General features: G+C 43.5%; 1 protein-coding gene across 1 annotated transcript in view; it reads right to left on the bottom strand.

Annotated features, from left to right (window-relative positions):
- slc12a2 (solute carrier family 12 member 2) overlaps positions 1 to 24542 on the bottom strand; it is a 63026-nt gene that overhangs the window by 23089 nt on the left and 15395 nt on the right. The window contains exons 2-14 of the mRNA XM_076284373.1: positions 13063 to 13182; positions 10496 to 10571; positions 9916 to 10011; positions 6245 to 6384; positions 5775 to 5885; positions 5169 to 5277; positions 4863 to 4987; positions 4614 to 4698; positions 4067 to 4230; positions 3774 to 3881; positions 3450 to 3573; positions 2950 to 3051; positions 682 to 837 (exon numbers count right to left, since the gene is read on the bottom strand). Of these exons, the coding sequence (XP_076140488.1) occupies positions 682 to 837; positions 2950 to 3051; positions 3450 to 3573; positions 3774 to 3881; positions 4067 to 4230; positions 4614 to 4698; positions 4863 to 4987; positions 5169 to 5277; positions 5775 to 5885; positions 6245 to 6384; positions 9916 to 10011; positions 10496 to 10571; positions 13063 to 13182 (1516 nt within the window). The remainder of the gene's footprint in view (positions 1 to 681; positions 838 to 2949; positions 3052 to 3449; positions 3574 to 3773; positions 3882 to 4066; positions 4231 to 4613; positions 4699 to 4862; positions 4988 to 5168; positions 5278 to 5774; positions 5886 to 6244; positions 6385 to 9915; positions 10012 to 10495; positions 10572 to 13062; positions 13183 to 24542) is intronic.

Here is a 24542-nt window from a genome sequence, read left to right as displayed (position 1 = left end):
CCCACACAACAACGACCGCTGGAATGGGCATGTTCCTGAATGAAAATAGTAGCAGGCTACTACCGGTAGACACGTCGGCGCTGCGCGTGACGTAGGTGAGCACGTTCGCTACGCTAATTTGCATTTAGTGGTGTCCCAATTCATAGGGAAAGATCTTCACCTCCACTTCCCTTGTCGAGGGGGCTTTAATGTTGAGGGCAATCAAAACCAAGTGGAAGTTTTAAGGGGGGAGAAATGGGACGGGGAGTGAACTGGAGTAAGTGAACTGGAGTGAGTGAGTGAGTGAACTGGAGTGAGTGAGTGAGTGAACTGGAGTAAGTGAGTGAGTGAACTGGAGTGAGTGAGTGAACTGGATTAAGTGAACTGGATTGAGTGAGTGAGTGAACTGGAGTGAGTGAGTGAGTGAACTGGATTAAGTGAACTGGATTGAGTGAGTGAGTGAACTGGAGTGAGTGAGTGAGTGAGTGAACTGGATTAAGTGAACTGGAGTGAGTGAGTGAGTGAACTGGAGTGAGTGAGTGAGTGAACTGGAGTGAGTGAGTGAGTGAACTGGAGTGAGTGAGTGAGTGAACTAGAGTGAGTAAGTGAACTGGAGTGAGTGAGTGAACTGGAGTGAGTGAACTGGAGTGAGTGAACTGGAGTGAGTGAACTGGAGTGAGTGAACGAGTGGTAAAATCTTACCAGGCTTCTTGTAGCTGACATAGATGTAGAGGGACATTACGATGACGTTGGTGAGCAGGGCAGCCCACCAGTTGATGACGAACATGACCACGCAGCACAGGCCTGCCCCGGCCAGAGACACCCACATGTTGTAGTACTTGAAGCTGGGACGCCAGCCTGGCACAAACAAGGGAATCATGGGTAAATCAGCAGCAGAACACACCCTGAAGCTGCAGCCAAGGAGGGGAAGAGATATGAAGTAGCTGAACTAGGATGACACCTCAGAGTTTTTTTCTGGTTCTTTGTCTGCTTTCAATAAACAGGCCAAGCACTCAGAACAATCGCCTTCTAAAAAAAAAAAAAAAGCATCTATTGTCAGATCTTCTCTTGAAGAGATAACATCCTTAACATGCAAGTGTATCATCAAAGATAAAGAAAAAGTTTCACTTTTATCTTCAATCAAGTCTTTTATCATTTTCACTCAATATCCCGTAGTAGCTTTTATAATCCAGCCATCACACTTTTTCTAAAATATGTCATCTGGTTCGTTTGGGGGGGGGTCTATATTCTTAAAGTCCTAAAGGGATGACTTTCTGCATCATCTGAGATGGACAAAGCAATTTATTAGTCACCAAAGTCAACCAATGTTGGTCTCCTCGCATCACGAGAATTTATTCTTCTCAGAATTGACCAAGTCTGGATTTACAGTTTCCTCGGTATGTTTTCAGAATGGTCATCATTACTACAAAAATGACACCTTAATAGAAAGAACCTGTTTAGTTCGCTTTGCTGGCTGGAGGAGATTCGGAGGAGCATGGGGTCACGTTGGATTAAAATGGGTTAGCCAGAGTTACCAGTTAGAGTAGGGTTACTGAGGAGAACAAAAGATAATAAATTAACAACTAGACCGGGAATTATAGTGAGTGTAGATCTGGTGTGACCGTGTCTGTGTGTCTGTGTGTGTGAGTGTGTAAGAGAAAGAGAGGGAGGGTGTGTATGAGTATGCACATGTTTTGGTGTTTTGGTGTGTGTGTGAGTGAGAATGAGTGTGAGGGAGAGAGAGTATTTGTGAGTGAATGTGTATGAGTGTGCGTACGTGTCTCGGTGGGTGTGGGTGTGAGTGTTACTAGAACTATGGATTTTTTAGTGGAGTAAAGCAATTAAGAATTTTTAAGTGTTTTTAACTGTACACTGTTATTTTGTAATATAACACAACACAGTGTAGATGACCTGAAGGGTACGTCACACGATTCTACACAACATTTTTTTTTTCATCTTTTGTGTCTAAAGGTTCTCTGGGCCAGAAAAGGACAACACTGACCCCACCAATTAACCCTCTCAGGAGTTTAGGTCAGGCAAACAGCAACCATTGTATAGTGCAGATTGCCATGGAAACACAGAGGCTTTGACCGGATAACTGAGGTTGAACCTCATTCATGGGTCACGGATGGGGCTGTGTAGCCCTTTGATGGCCAGAGTTGGTTAAGAGCAACATGGCTAAAATGTCAGCGGTTCAAAGTTAAACGCCGCTATCAAAAACGTACCCTTTAAGTCACTGAGTTGTAGCTGTGTGAACGTACATGAATGTACATGGGTGTCATGGCGACAGATGGACATAAACAAATTAGGAGGAAAAAATATATATATTTATACCTGGCCGTCTTCAACAGCTTTGGTTTTAAGGAAAAAACACACCACTTTACACAGACATAAACAAACATGATATCACACCATGAATGCAATAGTGTGTAATAGAAAATAATTAACGTGCATTGTAAATAGACCATGTTCTACTTCAACATAAGCCGTCAATTTAAATGGGGATGTTAAGCATTGACGGGCAAATAAACATATTTTGAGAAAGGTCAATTCAAATTTACTGACAAGAAATTAATAAAATGGCAAACACATTGCACATGTCATAATCTCAAGTTAAGAGCCTTATTTTATACTATTCTCGCAATCACTCAGCCACTTCCAGTCCCAGTGGCATCTCAAACAATGGCCACTGAGAACCACTGTTTAAAAGTATGTTTTCCCACGTTAAGAGTGAGTTCTAATTTCAGCTATTGGGTGACATTTGTCTAGGGTTGGACAAGGGTTAATCAGATAAAACATGCTTCAGCTCGCCTGCAGATGCACATCCTGGACTATGAATGATTCATGACGGAGCTGGAGGCTGTCGAACAGGATTTAGGGACTCGTATTGCGACTGGAAGAGAGGGATAATAAGTGGCCAAGTTGCTCGAGGCCATTCTTAGAGAGGGAGGAATGGGGTGAGCTGCTTACCTGGAGAGTTGGCGAGGGACGCATGGAACACAGAGAAGTTGATCAGGGCATACGAGGCCAGGAAGAAGTTCGAGATGATAGGAGCGATGGCGTTCAACTCCGCTAAAGAGACAAAAAGGGTACACCATTAACACCATCCATTACATTATCTATCATCATCTGAACATCAACTGAATATGTCATTTAGCAGGTGCTCTTATCCAGAGTGCCTTACAGTGATCTAATAACACAGACAGTTCCCCTGGAGTAACTTCGGCCTAAATGCCTTTCTTGTGGGTTCAATGGTGTCAACTCCATCAGGTGTTCCATCTGGAAGCCCCGATCCCTGACTACTAGAGTGGTAGCAACCTTTTATGTCCAACAAGCAATAAACAATTTACTTACTACATTCACTTCACTTCCTCGACCAATTTTTTTTTTTTCACTTTCAAAAGGTGATGGCACTAGACGTGCACTTCCACATCGAACATCAAAGTAAAGGGGTTATTTTTGGTACATACCAATGAGAATGAAGCCCAGGGCGATGAAGAAGGTGAGAATGTAGCCTCTCAGGGGCTCGTTGTTCTTGCCAAAGCCCTTGCCGAACCAGCCGATTCCTGGGTAGATATTGTCTTTGCATAGAGCCTAGTGACAAAGAAAAAGCACAGACACATTGAATTCCTTTTTTATACTGTTAATATATATATATGGCATTTATAAAAAATTAAATGTACATCATCTATCCTACTTAATGCATGATCAATGAATATTTAATTCCTTAGCTGAAGGAACAACTCAACTCAACAACTCAACTCAACAACTCAACTCACTCCATCAGCACTTACCTGGAACACTTTGGGGGCGCTGACCAGCGAGGCCAAGGCTGACGAGAGCGTGGCTGAGAAGATGCCTGCGGTGATGAGTGGAGAGAAGCCAGACACCGTGCTCATGACCTGTGCGGGCGGAGATCAGCCAAAGCAGTTAGCACAAACTAATCCACCATTACACCAACCATTTAAAGCAACACAATACAGTTATTTTACCGTATGATTGACAATATCCACAAATAAAACGAAGAAAAAGACCTTTGCTAATTAAATCACACTGGGTTTGTTGAAAGGGTAAGAAAAGGACATACCTGCATGTCATTGTGAAGGCCAAACTTGCAGATGGACTCGATCTTTCCCTCTGCAGGTTTGCAATAGGAGAAGTCCATGCAGGAGAAATCGGTGCAGTTGACAAATCCAGTAGTCATGTTAAGTGTGACAGTAGGTCCAGCGGCATCACGAGAAATGCAGGCGCCTTCAGAGTGAAACATGGGAATGGACAGAGAAAACATTTTGTGAGTTTCCCTGGACGCGCTCATATTTTCAAACATGTCACTTGAGCAGATGAATTTTATTTCATAGGCTGAAGCCCAATTATGCTTATGAGCAACCAATTTGAATGTGTTATACCTTCTAGTAAAAGAGCACTTAATAGCACAACAAATAATACTGAGCTCAGTTTAACAATGTATTAAGCCAAAATCTGGATGCTCTTCATAATCTACAACATAGGTGGAATCCACATGTCTAAATATATGAACAAGGAATGGCAGAAATTACACCCCCAAACCTGAACATTCCTGCATTCCCTACAGTGAAGTGGTAACCGAATAGGTCAGACTTCATCCAAACACGTACCTGTGGAGACGGCCACACCCATGTAAACGATGCCAGTAATGAGAATGGCAAGAAGTGTTCCCTTTGGGATGGCCTGCTGTGGATCCTGTGAACACAAACCACGTCTCGATAAAATCACAAAGCGCTCAGACATATGAAAAGTATTGTTATATCCACCATGTAATGATGGATTAAGCGTTTTGCCATAAAATAAATCTGTTTGCTGCCATTTGACTGCAGAAGTCAGAGAGATGAACGTCGGGAACGTACCGCAAGATCTCCTGAGATGTTGGCACCAGCAAGAATGCCAGTGGCAGCTGGGAAGAAGATTGAAAACACAGAGAAAAACGTCTCCCCTCGGAAGTCTGGAGTCAGGTTCTCCCACAGGATAGTACCTAAACAAGGAGGATGAAAAAGGACGAGAGATAGAGAGAGAGAGAGAGAGCGAGAGAGAGAGAGGGAGAGGGAGAGAGAGAGAATGTTACTCGTCGTCCGTCTTGCTACATAGAATTTCCAGATATAGTGCAAACAGCGACGACCTTATCCTCCATTTCTGGATCATGAGAAGACTCTTACCGTCGTAACCAAAGAAGCCATAGGCTTTCTTCGACTCTATTTTGATAAAGGAGCCGATGAAGTAATTGAAAATGGCAGAGATCAAGATGAATAGTAGGAATATCTGGGCCTACAGATTGAAAGACAAAACAGTGGTTAAATACATTATAAAACGTTTATTCAAATTACATTATTTCCTTATGCATGCATGCAAAAGGTGATTAACAAAACCTAGCTCAAAAGACTCTGAGCATCTGTTCCTCTGTGAAATGCTTGGATCTAACCTCTAATATTATGTTTTAAAAAGTAAACCACACAAATAAGAAAATGATGTCAACTTCCTCTAATTTTCTCCAATTTAGTTTGAGTTGACTTTTTTGAGTTTAAAAATAAAATCGGCACCATGACTCATCCTATACCTGCTGACTGCTCTGAAATGACTCATATGTACTATGGCGACAAGCCAACTTGAAGTCCTCCTGCTGCAAACATTGCAGACCTAGGTGACCACACACACACACTACACTAAAGGTGTGACGGTACACCTTTAAGGGTTAAATAAACCACCATCCTTCGAAAACCCTGATCACGGTCCTGAGGAGGCATGGAGACACAACTGGACATTACCTTGGCCTCCCACTCCATCCCTGCGACAGAGATACCCAGGAGGAGAATGACTGTGATGGTTCCGACGATCCGAACATCATTCGTTTGGTCTAGCATGACGGCATCCACGGACTGAAAAAATAAAGAAAGTGGTACACCCATTGGAGAGAGAAAACCCAAAACAAGCAGTTGGTAACAAATGCTTTAAAAGGTCATATCATTAAGCACAAACTGGAAATGGAGTAGCCAGGACCTTGAAATACAGTCACCATCATTTGTTCTTAATTAAATTCCTAGAAACCCTATCAAGATGGCGTTTACAAACACAAATCTCCACTCTGTACACAGGATTTCCAGTAAGTGTTTGAGTATACCCTCGTCATTCATACAGCTGATATGGCTAATCTTAGCTTGTGTAAACTATTGTGATAACAGTATGGTACCATGACTCGTGTTCTGGGGGTGAAAAAAAAAGGTAAAACTCCTCTTACATGGAGAAGCTCCACCACCGTTTCAGCAAAGCCCACAACATACATGGCTACTGCCACAGCGTTGGCGAAGGCGAAGATTAGGCCAATGGATCCTCCAAATTCGGGACCTAAACTTCTTGATATCAAGTAGTAGGCCCCTCCTACAATAGAAAACATTTGAAAAATGTAAAACATTATACCTAGATCAGTCCCAACTATCACACACTAGCATCTAAGTGTAGCTGTGATCAGAGGCCTGCATATTCAAGTCCAAGTGTGCAAGTTCTTTGAAACTGAATGATTATTAAATTTGTTCCAGCTGCTTGATTTGTCTACGTAATTTGTTCCACTAATAGTAGTAACATTTCTGTACACCTTCTATGAGCAGATGGACGAAAACTCTTGAGGACTGCTTTTCTGTCTTTCATCTCTGTGGATCTGTACCATAGACTGTAAAAATCTGTACTCTGCCAAAGCAGTCATCCATATTGAAGTGAATAAAAAAAATATTTTAAAATGCTATGCAGAATAGAGTGGTGTTCAGTGATTGGCCCTGAATTTTTTTGAAAAGTTTGAAGCTAAAAGTAGGGGACATGGGAATTTCTGGAATACCTGGAAAGATTAGTTTCTGGGGGATTAAATCTCTCACAGCCTAGCAGTTCAGGGTATTATAGTAATCCACATTCACGGCATGTGACTTCAATCATTTCTAACCGTCATCTGCTGCAACAGTAACTTATAACATTGAAACATGATGAACCCCGCTAAAACGTTTACCACAGACAATAGGCCTACAGGTAATTTCAAACATCTGAAAGTTAGAAAATTATGAGTTCAGTGAATGCCACGGAGCTACTGAAACGAAGTGAGCTTTGCAGAGGTGTCTGAAATGCCTGCTTCATTGATCCATTTGGTCTGACAAGTTTCCTTTGCTGGTTTTAATGCCTGCATTGTTTATCCTGCCACCACTGTAGTAGACCAAACATCAGCAGATAGATACCGAGATCGCCATGAGGCGTCATCTCCAGCCTGGCCTGCCACTGTAAACGATACGATCTGGTCCATGTGAAACCATTGCAAGAGTCCAGAAGGTCAATGAAATAGGCAGTCTCCTACAGTGTTGTCTGAGAAAACAAAATGACCATACCTGCCTATCTTCGTCTATAGACTTAACCTTTCTTCTACCCTTTTGAGAAAAAAAAGATAGGAAACTGGAGCTGTGAAACCCAAACAAAAATCGAAACATTCCAAATTGTTTTCCTTCCGTCCTCGCCCCGGACCGATCTGTCGGGAGGCATCCTGTATTAATTTCAGATTGCCTGAGTCAAACACTGCACCTCCCTGGACAGTCAGGTGGGGAAAAACAGGCCCAGGGTTTTTAGGAACACACTATTGAATTTCCCCACATGCTGCGAGAACTGTGAGCAACGTGCTGAGTGCTATCGCCCACCTTTCAAATGGCTCTGAGTGAGAATCGCAGGGCTTTTCAGACCAGAGTCGCCACACAGAATGCTCTTTTATGGTGGGATGAATGCAGCATAGCTTTTGCTTTTCACGCCATGTCAAAGTTGAGTATTTCCAGGTTTCTGAGACTTTTTTTTCCTTCTCTCTCCATCAGAACTAAGCAATTTCCTCCAGTCCTCAGAAGCTGAAAAAAAAATTGCTAACTAATAAATCCCCAGAGTTCACATAAAACATCAATACTCAGCCAGTAAAATTCCATCCTAGTCCTTTGAGTCTGGATATTCACTTGTTGATGGATACAGTAAGGCTCCAGAGTACCAAAAGATTACCCCTAATTCACTTGTTGTGGATCTGGGTTTTTGTGTGGTTGCTAAGTCAGTGGAGCAGGGAGTAAGCTCACGCAAGTGAGCCACTGGGCCCTGCTCTCAGACGGCCTTGTGCGGAAACACATTCCAAGGCTACTAAGCAGGAGGTGTTGTCCCAGAGACCGGCAGTGACCAGCGTCACTCTGGACAGGGCCAAAAGGTGATGGCAGCATAAAACTCCCTAAAATAAACAGGCAGGTAGTCAGGTTTACTGAGAGGACACTCAGCCAAGAGTGAACGAAAGCAGGGGAGAAGAGGAAGAAAGGGCTCTCAGGAGGGAGGAAGAGAAGGTAAACAAACAGTGAGGGTTAAAGGGAGAGGGGTGGGGGGGGGCAAGATGAAGAAAAACAGAAAGGTCTTTTATGGTATTATGGAGATATGGTGGTGTCTATATTCATGTTCACAGCACCATGGTCATGTGTTTAACTTTTAAACTATAAACATGAAGGCAGGATTTTTATTAGCAACACTGGGAGAGAAAGGGAATATGCTGGTGCAGGCTGTCGGTGCGTTTTCAGAAAACACTTTCCTGACCTTTTAATTGTTTATCTCCAAAATGTTTGCATTTGCTGCCAGTTCGTCTGCCGTGTTTACAAAATATTGTCTGATAGAACAGGGTACAAGAGGGAAAAAAACATGATATAAATGGCTACCAATGTGCCTTGCTGAGCGTTAGCCTGCTGCATATTATGTCTTACTCAGAGAGCTTCAATGGGGATCCAATAGCGGTCAGGACACTATGACCTTCACGTGACCTCTCGTCTGTGTCCGGCTCCAGTGATGAGCCCTTAGCGGCGTCTCTGATTTCATTTTTCACAATGAGTCACTTCACTAGCAAAAGCTATCAGCCAAAGTCCCATGACCAGCTAGTTAAACTAATCTACATCAGAATGCCATTGACTCTGGCATCAGGCGGCATCAACAACTACAGCATCTTATTAATCTCTCCTAGAATCGGACTCCTGTCAAGACTCCCGCAGTTTATGCAATATCCTGCGCGAGAGGGGAGATTAAGAGATAGAGGTGATGACAAGTCAAGTAGAGGGATATCTTAATTAAACTCACTGACGGCGGATGTGGGGCTCAAACATACTATGTGAATGTCCTTGGTTTTGGAAGTCAAGGAAAGCATGTTTTTTTTTTTTACCCTTATCTATTTAAGAGAACATTTATAAACTTAACCTTCATGGACTGCTGCTAAACAAAGAGCGACTAGAAGGGTCATCAGTTCAGTTATGTTACCTTACAAGCCCTTGACACGCACTTCAGCTCCTTTAAGTAGATGTCAGGGCAATATATTCTACTCAACACCCAAAGCATTGGCAGAGAGATGAGAGAGGCACTACCTAATGAACTGAGAGGATCTGACCCCTCCGGTTCCCCTCCATCTCTCCTCAACACCATTCCACTCTACACCTGCGCGGAGCGTGCTCACCGACAGACAGCTTCCCGAGGGCAGACCAGGTGACTCTCACCACAGCTGCACCATGACAACAAAACAATGATGCTGCTTTTTTTTTGCTGTCTGCTTTGTTGTGAGCATCTGTGTACCTCAGGCTATGGCATTGCTTTCGCTGAAGCACTGCCCATTCAGGGGGCATCTGTGAGCTAAATGAGCACTGGCTGCTCTCCAATCGTTCTAGAAGTTTTTGTTTACAAGATTCCATTTTTTGGCTCCTATAAAGTATGTCTTTCAGAATAAAAAGAACACAGAGGATAATTTGGTATAAAAATCACTGGCTTTAAACGATTTTATCCACAGGGTTTGGATTTTCGGGCTACAGTGGAATACAGCTGAAAGCGGTGATTTCTGCCTTTAGGCTACACAGATAAGCAGTGATAAGCCTAGATACGTATACACACCTCCTCGTACAAAGCCGTTCGTCGCAATTGCAGATGTTGAGACGCCAGTAATGGTGGTCACCACGGTAGCCATGGCAACAATAAGGCAGGAGTACACTGTGGAATGAAAATGAAATAATAACAATTGAATAATGGAAACAGACTATAAACATTTTCTGTATTAAACAAGAAGTTAGTTTATCCCAAAAGTTAAGTAAAAAAAAAACATCTCTACATCAGCTGTGTCTGCACATCTGTACAAAAATCACTTGATCACTTGTGTACAGCTCAACTAATCCACTCATTTCATTAAATAAAATTCCGTTGTTTTGCTTTCTTCTTCTGACGTTTCGGACATTCTGCAGGTGGTGTGTGAATAGTAGCGATGGTACTGGAGAATGAACTGGGGTTGGGAGGGTGTAGTGGAGGGGGGTTTGACAGTTGACTGCATGTGCCACAGCTCGGCAACATTTAGCAGCTGAGTGGGAAAGATGAGGGGGGTTAGGGGGTGTTACTGACTGGAGGCCAAGTGGTTTGTGTGCGAATTAAAGCGGCGCTAATTCACACAGCCTTCCCAACTCGGCTCGATGGTGTGACCTACCGATTCCCGCCTGGCCCACGATCCATGTCATGCGGATGAAGAGCATCACCCCCCAAATGTTCAACATGCATCGCACCTGCACAAAGGAAGGGTATGGGAGGTTAGCGAAGGCACGTACTTTAGGCCACGACAAACACGCTCACACAGACACTCAGTCTCTCACACACACACATACAAACAAACTCACAGACACAGACACAGACACAGACACAGACACAGACACAGACACAGACACACACACACACACACACACACACACACACACACACACACACACACACACACACAGTAACAGACAGTCCACCAAAAGCCGTTCCTCAAACCTAACCCCACCATCAGGTGGTTATGGTGACATGTTAGTGGATCCAGGATTCTAGGCCGGGATCCCACCCATGTCGTGGCCATGGAACTAATGGGGTGTTCAAATGACAAGTCAAGGGGCCGACTACCATTAAAGGGGTGGTGGTTCAGGATTTTGGACATAGGACCTCATTTCCAAGTAAGCAATATTTATCAGTGGAGACCGTTTTCAACACGTTTCATTCAGTCCTTCTAATTGCAGAGTTCGCAGGTGCTAGGCTAGCGCAAGTCAACGGTATGTGCTAGCCTGCCACTAAAAACAGTCTTACCCACTCCAAAGTACACCCGAGGCAAACAAATTATAACGCCAGACTATCGATGTAAATGTCTGTATTGATAGTGTTATTTCTAACGTTATTCTATCCTTGCATTTCAACAATCGCATTACATTTTGAGGGACTAGATTCTTAGCAGCAGCGGAATTATACTTCTCCGGTTAGTAGTACTGCGCCGAAAAGTAAACAATAAAGCGCACTCCAATGGGGATACCTAGTAGTAGCCTTGGTAATAGCAGTCCGCCGCTGAGTTGCAAAATGACTACTAACAACTTCAGGGACCAAAGTATAACTATTGCAACGCGATGCAAGGGTAGTTGTATTTCTTACACTATTCTATCAACACAGACATTTACATCGATTGTCTGGAATTTGCCTCAGGTGTAGTTTAGAGTGGGTAAGACTGTCTTTAGTGGCAGGCTAGCACATACCGTTGACTTGCGCTAGCCTAGCACCTGCGAACTCTGCAATTAGAAGGACTGGATGAAACGTGTTGAAAACGGTCTCCACTGATAAATATCACACTTGCTTACTTGGAAATGAGGTCTTATGTCCAAAATCCTGAACCACCCCTTTAAATAAGAGCTGGGGGCTTGTGGCCTAAAATGCTGTTAGACATCAGTATGTGGGTTTCTATGATGAAAAAGCAAATGTTTCCACAGTTTAACTTTGAATGCAAAAAACCTATTAGGGTATTTCTGAATATGTAAGTTTTCTGGATATGTAAGAATTAACTTAAAGTACAAAAAAAAAAAAAAGAGTGCTCTAGTTAAAAAGAAAAAAGATTTGGCTTGTAGCACAATTGTCATTTCAGGATTTGTGAGAAGAAGAGGCCAATGTTGATGCTGAGCAAAGGGAAGAGAGGTCTTTCACATGTCATAATACATAGTGGGTGACAAGAACCAGGAGTGAGCCAGGAACTCCAGCAACAAGAGTCTAATGCATTACATCTATCAAAACCCTACCAAAAATTAAACACAGGAAAGCCCACATTATGGCACCGTCTTTGTCTCTTCCTACTTCCTTTTTTTGGGGGAGGGTGGGAGGGGGTGTTAGTGATGATATTCCAGGGTTGAGCAAATGACGGTGTTAAGCTTTCACTGTCCAATGTCTACTGCTACAAAGCTCACCTCTCTCCGAACGCACGTCAGCAATGAATGCACCACTGCCTATGAATGACTGGGAAAGGAAGCATAGGAGAATCCATTTCCACGACTATTCAGACCCATGTGGAGCTCTTCAGCAGGCAAAAGCAAATTGGCTGAGTGGGCGAAAGGGATAGCAAAGGATCTCCACGGGCATTAACGTTCAAGAGCACTACTCCACAGAGCGTTCGTTAGGTTCCAAGCAGGCACCCTATTGAGAGATCAAACGTTAATTGCCCAAAGAGAGGTTATGGCCTTAAGTTGTAGTTGAAGGTACAGGATACATATCAAACTAATGACCTGCTAAGCACATTTTTTGTTGTGCCACAGACAGGCAATGTGTATGATTTTTACACATGGTTTATCCTGTTTTCAGTTTGGGGGTTTAAAAAAAAAAAATCCTGTCACAATATTTACTGCTGCAACAGGTTTTCACATGTTTGGATCTTGTGAAAGGTTTGGATCTAGTTGAAAAGCTCTGAGAATGAGTGTGAATTAAAAATGTACATTGTGTCTTCTTTTTCCACAACAAGTTATGAAATGCGAGAAGTGCAAACTTTAGTCATTAGTGAATTCAGCTGTGAGGCATCACACAGTGGGACAGTGGTTGCATCACTGCCTGACAGTCGGTCGGCCCATGTGAAATTCTCTTGCTAGTCCGTGGATAGACACATATATACAGTAGACAACTAGATAGACAAAGCTTCTGCTAAATACCAGTCACTTGACTTTACTTTAAGGCGTCCCACCTGACCAGTGACCAGACTCGGCTGTTCTTCGTACTCACCAACACGCCTTTGATCCATCCGAACTTCACCACGCCCTTGGAGTCGGACGCCTCCTTGGCTGCCGCCTCCTCGGCCGGGGTCAGCTCCTCTCCGTTGGCGAAGCCATCTTCAAACGGCTCCTGAGAACGAGACAATGGGCATCCATTAGCAACAATGACCCAAAAATAGCCGGGAACTGTTAGTGTTATAATAATGATGTTTTGATAGCAAGGGCTGATTAGGGAGAGAGTCGTGTGCATGGGTGTGACAATGCATTTGTAGACCAGCAGCACTATGTGTGATTGTGCTGGGTGGTTTATTTGGACTGGATTCTGATCACCACTCTTGGTGCCGTTTATCTGATGAACACACCAAACATGAACCCCCTACCCCCAACACCACAGACACACACACACACACACACACACACACACACACACACACACAGATGCAAAAGTTATCCTTGCAGGTCTCTGTGGAAGGTCAAACACAGGAAGCTTCCCTCCTGTGTTGAGACAATGCTGTGACGTCGAACGCTGCCCAGTAACCGTCCCCTAGGACCCCCTCCACTGACATTCCATGTGTCACTCACAGACCTGTCCGTCCCAGAGACAACCAAAGGGAAGCACCCTTGAATCCACACCTCCCTTGCTGGTTCCCCTTTCCCTACCGCAGGTTTACAACATCCTGTCCCGTAAAGCTTCACACAAAGAACACTCTTTAAAAAAAGAAGAGAAGAGAAAAAAAAAAAGAATACAGAGAGCGGGAAAAAAAACTGGCTTCCAGCCGTCATCCTCATCTGTACTAGGGGTGACACCAAACCCCCTACCGCCAATGACATTTGCACATGCATGGCTTTACTGATTGACTATTTGTGGTGCATGTGAAAAAAGAAAGAAAAAAAAAAAACGCATGGCACTGGCGGCCCGCTCAATGCCAGCACTTGCCCAAGGGGAGCCGATCGAAAAAGGAGGAGGGGGGAAAAAAAAAAGAGAGAGTTCAATGAGACTCATGCAGCCAATTCATAGTTGGAGTGTGGTATGGAGAGAGAGATGTGGTGAATGATTGAGAGCAGACAAGGGGGTTGGGTTGGGATTGGATCGGGTTGGGATAGATTGGATCGTGGGAGGGCAGGGTAGGGGACAGAGGGTTAGAGATTGACGCGGATGATAAAGCAGCCAGAGCCACCAAGGGCCCATTCACTTCCCTCCGCGCCACTTCATACAGCAGGGATTCTATCAGTTGGGTGGCAAAAAAAGTTTTTTTTAGAAAAAAGACGAGACAACCAGAAATTCCTTAGGCTTTCAACGGGCCCCAACATTAGCAGGTGTTGACAAGGGCCTCTTATCGGACATATGGATGACCTTGAGAGGAAGGGATGCTATTGATTGGCAGCCTGGTAGAACGGAGGTCGTGTTGTGTTACAAGCTCGATGGCTGATCCAGCACAGCTGAGCAGAGGACAGAGGAGCACTCGGGCCTTCGGTCATCATAATCACTAAGTGACCACACTAACTTTAGGCACAGAGGACAGCAGTGTCATGGTGCATGAAAGGGTCATTCGAATGAATCAGATCCTGTGCTAGCTAGCACTTAGTTTCTGACTTTCCATCTGGACAAGGATATTTCAGGAAACAATGTGATGTGGATGCAACATTTTTGAACACGCAAAGAGAAAATATAATTTTCAAAACATTTTGTTCTTGTGTGGATGAGGCTTGATTCTGTTAGGCACTTACTACCTGCACTATGAACTGAGAGCAGCCTGTCTATCTGATGGGAGAACCATCTGTCTGGAAACTGGAGAGAATCAAACAACAGCGTAATCTTCCCTCTGCTTTGCTACATATGTAGAGATGAAACAGCAAGAGAGCCCTCATGAAAACACTGCACTTGTGTTTTCTCCACAGGTGATGGGCCTAAACCCAGACCCGTAGAGTTCAAAGCACCAAGCCTGTACCACGGTATAATACAAATCAAACCTACTACAGGTTACAGGATATGGTCAGCATGTGACGAAAGACGAGATTGTGACTGAATCTTCTTAATGCGGAGTACAGACAATGGATACATGAATTATAAAAAGGCCACCTTTTGGGCTTTCCACTACTTTGCAGCTTCAATCCCAGAACAATGGTTTTAACTGCTGTACATGCTCCGTCTTCATTCCAACGGCTGTTCTCGTTGCTATATATTACCGCCGCCTAACAAAAAGTGAGCACTATTTGTGGCATAATGAGGCACAGTATGATCGGCGAAAGGGCACTGCTGGTGCGGTTATTACAGTGGGTGCGGAGAGGAACAATAAGATGCATGAATAATATACACGCGCGGTGTTGCTGGCGTGTGCTCCAGGGCGTGTGACGGGGTGCCAGGGCCCAACTTCACCTGTGCCATCTGCAATCAAGCTCATCCTTTCCATCCGTCTTTCTCTCTTATTCTCACTCTTCTTCTGTCTCTCCCTTATGCTCTTCCTTATGCTCATCAATTTGCTCTCCCTCTCTCTTTCCTTCTCTCTCTCTCTCTCCCTCTCAATCACCCTCCTTCCCTCTCCTTCTCTCTCTCTCTCCCTCTCAAATCACCCTCCCTCCGTCTCCCTCTCCTTCTTTCTTTCTGCATCATGACAGCCCCACCATACAGCCTGGCACCAGCAGGACTATAGTGGCTACTGAGACGGGGGCCCGGGGCAGAGGAAGAGAAGAAAGAGCAGCATTGTTGGGATCCGTGGCCTGTCAACACCCGGCCCCTTGGGGAGGAGGAGGAGAGGCGGAGCAGGCCGAGCCAGAGGGTAGGTGAGGGAGGAGACCACGTGACAGCCGTGTAGGTACATAGCACGAGGCGAAGGGGAGGTGAAGGTGAATGGTTGAGAGAGCAGACGTGGCTTTGGCAGCAAGAAATGGGCAGAAAGCCAAGGGATGGGGCATTTTTGGTTAACCATAGCCTCTAGGTCATTTTAAGTGTAAGCATGTATTGCTCACAGAATAAATATCCAAGGGTCTGGCTACAACAGCCTGAGTTTACACTTGGCAGCAATGTACAGTGTATCCCAGAGAACTGAATTCCATTTGTGGTGGTTGGTTTGCAGAATTAACTCGAATGCAACAGCTTTTAACAAATTAGCACAGGTTATGATGCTAACCAGATTTAAGCACAATTTAGTACAACCTGGAAAATCATTGTGTGGTGGTCAATGTTGATATTGTGGAGGGCCGCCACAAATAACTCAATGTATGGGAAACACTGATGTATGTTCCACATACAAGGTGGACATGCCCTTCTACAGCTATGTTACACAAGACAAAAAGGACACTGGGTGGAGCGAGCAAAAGGCAGGAAAAGGACCATCATTAGGTCACAGCATGAACAATACATGATCCCTCAGTAAGGGGGCAAGACAGTACGCTTCAGGATGTGAGTCACACTCCTCCCTGACCAGCTTTCAGCCTTCTCTGCCATGAGTCAAGTCCCCTCAGGATGTCTGAGGGGCGCGGAGGCAATCCAGGAGTCATCCCTCGCTGGATATCTCCCCTCCGATTCCAGACAGACAAAGAGGACAGCAAACTCCGATTAATAGGGATCTTGGCGACCAGGAGTCTTCGGGACATTGAAATGAAATGAGAGAGGAGCGGTGAGGGTGAACGGCTGTGTGAGTAGTTGCATCAAGGGAGGATTGTTTCACACAGGCCAGAGGCCAGCATATTAATTAAATGTGGCGCCATTTAAATGTTGGTACCAGTATTTCTTGGAACAAAAATTACCTGTTCAAAATCTTCCACACAGGCATGAACCATCAAAACGAGCCATGATAAATTGGCTTTTTTTAAAAAAAAATATTCTCTATTATAGAAATCAGTGTTTCCCGGATGTTTTTTCTGGTGTTCCCAGTCTTTGGGAACCAATATAAATGGCCCTATTCATAATCTAGTCTTTTTCAATGAAATAAACAAAGATTTGTTTACCTCAAGTCATGCTAGCAGAACTGCACTTAACAGAGAGCAAGACGGACCATTTCCCTAAAACACTGTGACCGTTCAGAAAAGGTTAACCTAAAGCCACATCACAGGACAATAATAAAATCTATTGTACTAAACAAATTTGTATTTAACTCTTTACCTACCCATCTTATTATACTTATTTAATTAAAAAAAATCCTGCTTCTTTAATGGAAAAAAAAAAAACCCAGAGTGTAGCTCTAGTATGGCGGTCAATACTTCATTACAACGTGGTTGTGTCATTGGACACTAGGCCATTGTTTGGGCCTATTTTTTGTTATCAATCTGTATCACCAGTGCTGAGTTTTTAGTAGCCACACTACAATAGAAAGTGACCATATGTTATGGTCACTGCAAATTAGCAGCCATGTCAACTGTTTATTACTGGAAGGTCCTGAAAATAGAATGAGCGTCACAGACTTGATCTATGTATTCTTAATGTGTGTGCTGGACTATTATGGTAATTGTATGGTGCTTGTCTAGCACCATTGGTAAAGTTTAAACAGAGCAGCTGTCAGACGTGTTGATTGCACGGAAAGAGCTGCTACCCCTCTTATTCCCCTGCCAGCATGCACAAGGTCTGCCCTAAAAAATAGAACATGCATGCTAGCTCGCCTGTGCAGATCTATATTTAATCAGTCCGATTTGGTTAATTACTCCAAATGACTCATGGCTCAGAAAACACTCTTCGAACCAAGTGGTATTGTTGAACAGTTCACTACTCTTGAAAAAACAAATTACTTTGGATTTAAAATAGCCCCACATCATCACATACCCTTCACCATACCTAGAGATTGGCATGGTTTTATTTCAGGTAGCCTAATAGCTGGTTTGATTTGCATTGAGAGATGGTGAAAGTAATTGTAGGTGGATGTAATTACTTGACAAAAACACAGCAGACTTCGGCAGTATTCCAGATATCCAAGATTCAGGCTTTACTTTACAATAACGCGCGTCAAGGGAGAATACAGCTTTCAGCTCGGAAGCTTCAACTTTAATTCTAAAGACTACAGGAAGAGGCCGGCCTTTTATGCTCAATTTGCAAGGGTGTGGTCCACGTGGTGATCATGGGTACAACCTCCTCTGATTGGCTTCCTCTTCCCGCCGTTTCCGTCAGCCACACCCAGACACACCTACACACACCTGAACACCCCCCCTTACCATTGACACACTAGGCAGGCTCCTCAGGTAGAAATGTTATACAGGATGTTCTAAACATTCTTACACTTAATTCATTATACTCCTTGTACTGAGACTATAAAAATGATACCAAACATGAATACATTTACAGTTAATAACACAAACATATAATTCAGCTAAGGTTTAGCCCATGGTCTTTGTCTACTCCAAAGACAGAATAAAGGAGATTGTGAACAGATGGTACCCAGCCAGTGGGAAGTATTTCACACCTACATCTGCATTGAATGGATCAAAGGCATAGAGAGAATACGCTCTCAATGTAAATGAGGCTAAGCCTCCATCCAGTCTGGGCAAGAAATGGTCATACAATTAATTTCCATCAATGGTCTTATGGATAGTACCCCATGCCAATCTCTAGATATGGTGAAGGGTATGTGATGATGTGGGGCTATTTTAAATACAAAGGCCAAGGGAAATTTATCAGGATGCATAGTATCCTGGATCCATGAAATAACTGGCTTTTAAAAATAAAAATCTGCCTGTCTTTATGGGAATTTAACATAGGGGTATGTATACTTATGAGCCCCTGTATTTTATGGAAGAACATTTATTTATTTACAATACATTATTCATTCACAAAGAAAATTGGTGTCATTAAAGGTTGGCTATTTCCTATTTGTTTTTAATTAAGGCATTAGATCAATTTCCAAAAGAAGATTTTTTATTCCTCTTTTTAGTCAACTTTAGCACGTGTATGTAAACTTATGAGCACAACTGTACAAGATGGGCTTCTCTGTTAATAAAGAGGGTGATGAATGGGAAAGTCTCCCAGAACAAGTGACTCCTTTATTTATAGAATTCACACAGAGAGAGGGGAGGAGCCACGGGCACCGAATCAAACTTTAAAACCTTCATCACCGTTTAAATCCCCATCCTGCTCAGAATGGCCTGTCAAATTTAACTAAAAGCTCCACAGATACTTTCCGCCATGCTGCTAATCAGACTTGAATCACACCGTTGTCGGAGAGCTATGGCATATGAGCATGTGTGAGGAGCACTTGACTCCTCTCACTTAACCAGCAACACCCTCATACCACACCACCACCACCACCGCAACCCCTCCATCTCCTATAGCTGTGTCGTGGGTGGACTTATTTTAGAAGCTGCTCAAGGAGAAAATATCAGAGGATTATGCCCAAACCCCCCTTAGGGAAAAACAGATCTGTTCAAAAGGGCTGCCAACTCAAGACGAAATGCCGCGGCATGAGCTTGTGACGAAACAAAGCGTGCGTTGACTGGAGAAACATGTGAATCTATCCCACATTGCGCTGTGCCGACCACATATATTAAATACGTCAACCAATAACAGATCAAGACAACATGCGGGAAATAGGAGTGTGTTGGATAGGAGTTCTTTTTTTTTAAGACTCCAGCTTGACTTCTGAGGCATTAATGAGTAGAAAATAGTTTACACGTGCTGTGTGGATGACGTCTGTTTACACAGCAGAATTCTGGCCAAAAAAAAAAGTCTCTCCCTCTAATCTGTGTTGTTGGCATCCAAAGTCTCAACAGCTGGGTTGGTGATGTGGCCAAAAAAAAAAAAAAAAAAAAAAAAATAAAAAAAAAATGAGGAGAGTGCAAAGGTGCCACCTCTAACGGACTGGTCATCTCTACCCCTCTTTCGTGACTGCCAGATCGTTGTCCATGCATAACTCATTCGAGTTCATGGCATGTTAATTTGCCATCACGGAGGTCTATTCTTCTTGAAGAATGGGACCAGAAACTACCGTTTGTTTCAAGCCCCCCTGTGAGCAGAGCTATGAATTTAGCAGGTTGACCTCTACAGAGAAGGAATGCAACCTCTGAAGTGTGTGCACCCCCAAAGACGACGCTCAGTATTCACATGTCGGCAAAGTGCCTGACCGTCTACCTACTTTTCACACACATGTAGGTCATACATACTCCTCGTCCAATCACTGTGAGTAGCCTGTAAGCCTCTTCAATGCACTAGGAAGACAAACTCCAGAGCCAACAAATATTTTAAAATAGCATTTATTAAAAAGGCTAAAAATACAATGTACGGGGCAAGCTTCAGATACAGTTTACATTCATCCATAGGAGAACAGTGAGATCACTGAAATCCATTGGTAATATTTTTGCAAAATACTGATTCTAAGATGCGCAGAAAAAAAAAGGTGTGAATTTAACATCGTCCTCAAGATTGACATCAGACTTAACTCGGTCTTGTGAAATTCACTTCTTCGACCCGGATTTCAAAACTAACCAGCAACTCACTCAGATGCCATAGGCCAACATCCTCATTCCACAGTGTAGCACATAAATAACAAACGTGTGTGCTAGTAACATGAGAAGCCATTTCAGCTGAACTAACATGTGGCTGTGAGCTGCAAGCCACTGATCCCCCACTACATGCATGCTTTAGCAGCTTTCAGATCACTACTGGGTCCGCAAATACCTAAGCACTTCAACAGCAAGGGACGGGATACCTCCGTAACTGAAAGTTTGTTACATGGCCTGTTCCATGATGCCTCGTACATCTGCCCTGCAGTGCTATAGACTTCTGAATTAATCTCATGGAAAAACATGAAAGGCTAAATTCCACCAACACAGATTTAGCACAGCAGTCACGGTTCATGGATCACTATTCCGCCCTCCTAATTACGAATGAGACTGGAGATTGATCAAATGATCAATAACAGACCAAGTTAAGCTGGGCTTTTTTAAATGACAGAGCTGGCTTTCGCCAGTACTTTGAAGAGGCAGATTAGTTTTTGTTCTTCTAGTGTCTAGCAAGCGACACACACAGCAACACAAAGACATTCATTCACAGTATTCAGTATCCTTGCAGCAGGATAAAATCCCTGTAAAGTGCATGGACTGGGGGAAGGGTTTACATTTCATTGATTGACCGTGCAAATCATAGACGGGGAAAACTTTTAGCCAGACCACTCACTGCTGAAAAACGTAGTTTAGAACATTATGGCAGTGCATGCAGCTGAAAATGAGGTCACGGAAAAGCGAGAGCGGCATAGGTTTGGTGGAAAGCCACTGGCAGGAACTTCCATGATGCTCTGCTAAAGAGCATTGATTCACCTGATCGATGCATTTATCCGGTGAGAGTTACATGTTTGTACATGTTTGTTTCTACTAGCCTAGACACTTGCGTGCTTTGGAAGGAAAAAACAACCCTCTTCTTTTTTCGAGCTATAAACTAAAAGCCAGGTGTAGCATGTAGCATGAAGCCATAGAAGATAGGAATTTCATAAGGTCAGATCAAAGATGCAACACAAATTAACCATCTCTTGAAAAACAAAAGCTCTCTACAAAATGCATAATTGTTGCAGTGCTGTGCGGGCCACCTACATAGGCATTTTAGGTCTGATTATGGAGGGCTGTATCTTTAAGGATGGATTAATGACATTTGGAGACATGTGTTCCCCAATTGTCAGATAAGGAGCTGGAACCATGTGATCAGCCACCGCAGTTCATTAGTTTCCACAGAACCTGTGACGTTCAACTGGAGCGTAAACAGGACAAATTAGAGGACGCAGGGGGATAGTGGGTTCAGCTCAACCACTGCAGCTGAACCCAAGCTGGGAGGTGGCGTGTGCGTGAGCATCCAGGGAAGGGAAGGGAGGGTCCGGGCTGGCCACACGTGTCAACTGAGCACCCACTGAGCAGTAGTTACCGTATGAAATACCCTCTCTCCCTTTTCATTTTGTTTTATGGGCCTTCTCCCAAGGACATCTTACATAAAATGGAAAGATATGCTGCCAATCTGTCTATGTCTGAATATCACCCTGCTTCTTCAGTCACAACTGGGATCTGCATGTTTGAGATTTTGGGATCTGGCCTGGTTAAAAAAAATAATAAATTCTGTCGGATGTTCCTGTCAGCAGATTATCATTTATCATCTTTTTTTTTTTTTTTAACATGACAACTCCCAGGCTTCAGGGACATCAAATGGCAACAGCCAGGGCGTCTGTTGGGAACAAAAAACACTGGAGTGCACACTGCTAGCCTACTTTGGAATTTTTGGTGCTTTGTTCTATTATGATTGCTACTTATAGCAAGCTGTGGGAGAAGCAGAAGCCACCTTCCACATCCTTTATATTTACCGAAACACGGTTACAATATGGCACCGGTGCCGACGCAAATGGTAGTAACTGCATTGAATAACAACGTGGATTTGGTGCCTCATTTCGCCATCTCTAACGTCTTGCTCTGATAGCAACACATCCAGATACAGTTAGCTAACATAAACACTGTCTGTATGTATAAACGGAGGGGTGCACCACATAGGCGAGTGGAGAGCCCAAGTAGCTTACTAGATATCACGAGCTCCTGTCAAAATCTAGCAGTGGGCCTAACTACACACAAGCAAAATGCTATGAAACAACATCAACAGTATACTTTACACAATATCCTTGCTAATGCGCTAACTGGCATTTATTTGAAATGTTATCAGCAAAGTTGTAAGGTGAAAACTTTATTTCACGGTGTGTTCTAAACAACACAATGGCATGATATTAATATTTCATGTGCATGAGGCCCATATAGAATCACAATGAATATGAAGATCATGTTAAAAGTTAGCTGGCAAAAACATAAATAGGTTACATACCTGATGTCACTGAGCTGTCAAAGAGGCTACGGAACCATCTCCGTTATCGCTAATTAAACTCAGCTGACTGGTGTTAGCGCATAACCATAGTTGCTGTTAACTTGTTACTACAAGCGCTGGGAATCTAAACACTTCAACACCGACATAATGTAGCCTAATATGTTCAAAACTATTGCGTGTTATGGGGGAAGACATGACATTTCTTGAAGCATTTGGGAACACACTGAATTCACTGGAAAGTAGAGTCCTTGTTAGATTAGCTTGCTTGCAAATGCCGTTGTCCATTAAAGTTCTGGAAGTTCTATGGCAAGCGGTTCTATGGCAAGCGGTTTTAACATACCTTTAACATGCCTTATGGCAAACCGCCTACACAGGGTAAACTTGAAAGCAGAGCTTACCATTGTGTGTGCATCCATGGCAAGCTGTTTTAACATTTAAATGTATTATCAGATGCGATTGCTCTAAGACTACAATGGAAGCTCAGCCTCCTCTAAAATATCACGGAAAATCGCATCAAATAACACTATTACATTAGCTTCTATTCCAACTACATGTTGAAAACATGTTCATCTTCATGGCTAGTTTGTTCAGCAATAAGGTTTTGTCGGTCATTTATCGTGATTTCGCACCCGTAATAGATTGCTGTGACGACACGATCCATCAAAAAAACATGCAAAAAACCCATAGACGCTCGGCTTCACTGGACTTTCAATGGCACTTACAGAGTGGGCTGATCTCAGTCAGAGACTTTCTAATGTGGAGACACAGCACTCAAAAAATACTCCATAGAAATGCATGGGGCTAATTTGTCACGCCAATATGGCCGTTGTCTACACATATCCCACCCCTTCCTCGGCAAAACGTCGACATGTGAATACATTGAGCCAATCATGTGGTGTGATGTGAATACATTGAGACAATCATATGGTGTGTTGTGAAGACATCATGCCAATCATGCGTTGTGATCTCGCCGCTGGAGCAAGATTGGTGTCGTGAAGCCTTGCGCACGCGCAGTTCGACCCAAAGACTGTGCCCGATGAGTGCCCATAAAACGTTGGTATATGGCCGCCGAGTGGAGGGACTTGCCTAAAAAGGACTTTGTCTCAGTGCAGAAAAGCTACACGTTTATTGGACAAGCGCCACAAAATCGTCATTTCCAGGGAAGCCCGGCGTCTCTGGGAGTGAATGGGACAGTGGGATGGCCTGGACCCCGAGCTTCTGTATGATGATTGGAGGAACCGTCATAGAGGCTGGACTCTTTCTGATTGACAGCATATGTCGCGATCTGACAGGAAGTGGTTCAAGTTCAAGGGATGCGTTAACGTTAGTGTTGACAGGTGAAGTCGAGAGGCAAGGCAAGTTGCAGCTCAAATTCTCATAATTTGGGAGCAATACAGTCGGTTTCTATTGGTCTTTGTAAATAGCATAGGCTACTGAAAATAAAACCGTAATGTGGAGTTACAGAGTTTGTGACTTGTTTAAGTTGTGTATTTAGGCTAAGTTACGTAGAGCGCTATATAACGGTGTAGGCTACATGATGCCATGCTTACTCTATAGCCTACTGTTTGGCCTTTCTGGGTTTTGGGAAAATGTTTGCCCTCAAAGAACAATATAGCACCTAAATAATATTAATTTAATAATTGACCATTTTTATCAGAGCTTCCCCTGTTCCAAAGAGCAGCAATCGCCACTGTGTATTATGTGTAGGAGCAATGAGATATTGA

This window comes from Alosa pseudoharengus, unplaced genomic scaffold (assembly GCF_046254945.1).
Source record: "Alosa pseudoharengus isolate Yale_2024_CS ecotype anadromous, Long Island Sound unplaced genomic scaffold, YU_APseudo_1.1 YU_APseudo_1.1_scf_14, whole genome shotgun sequence".
NCBI classification, from domain to species: Eukaryota; Metazoa; Chordata; class Actinopteri; order Clupeiformes; family Clupeidae; genus Alosa; species Alosa pseudoharengus.
The sequence above is the reverse complement of the archived record's forward strand: the minus strand, read 5'-3'. Positions and strand labels throughout refer to the sequence as shown.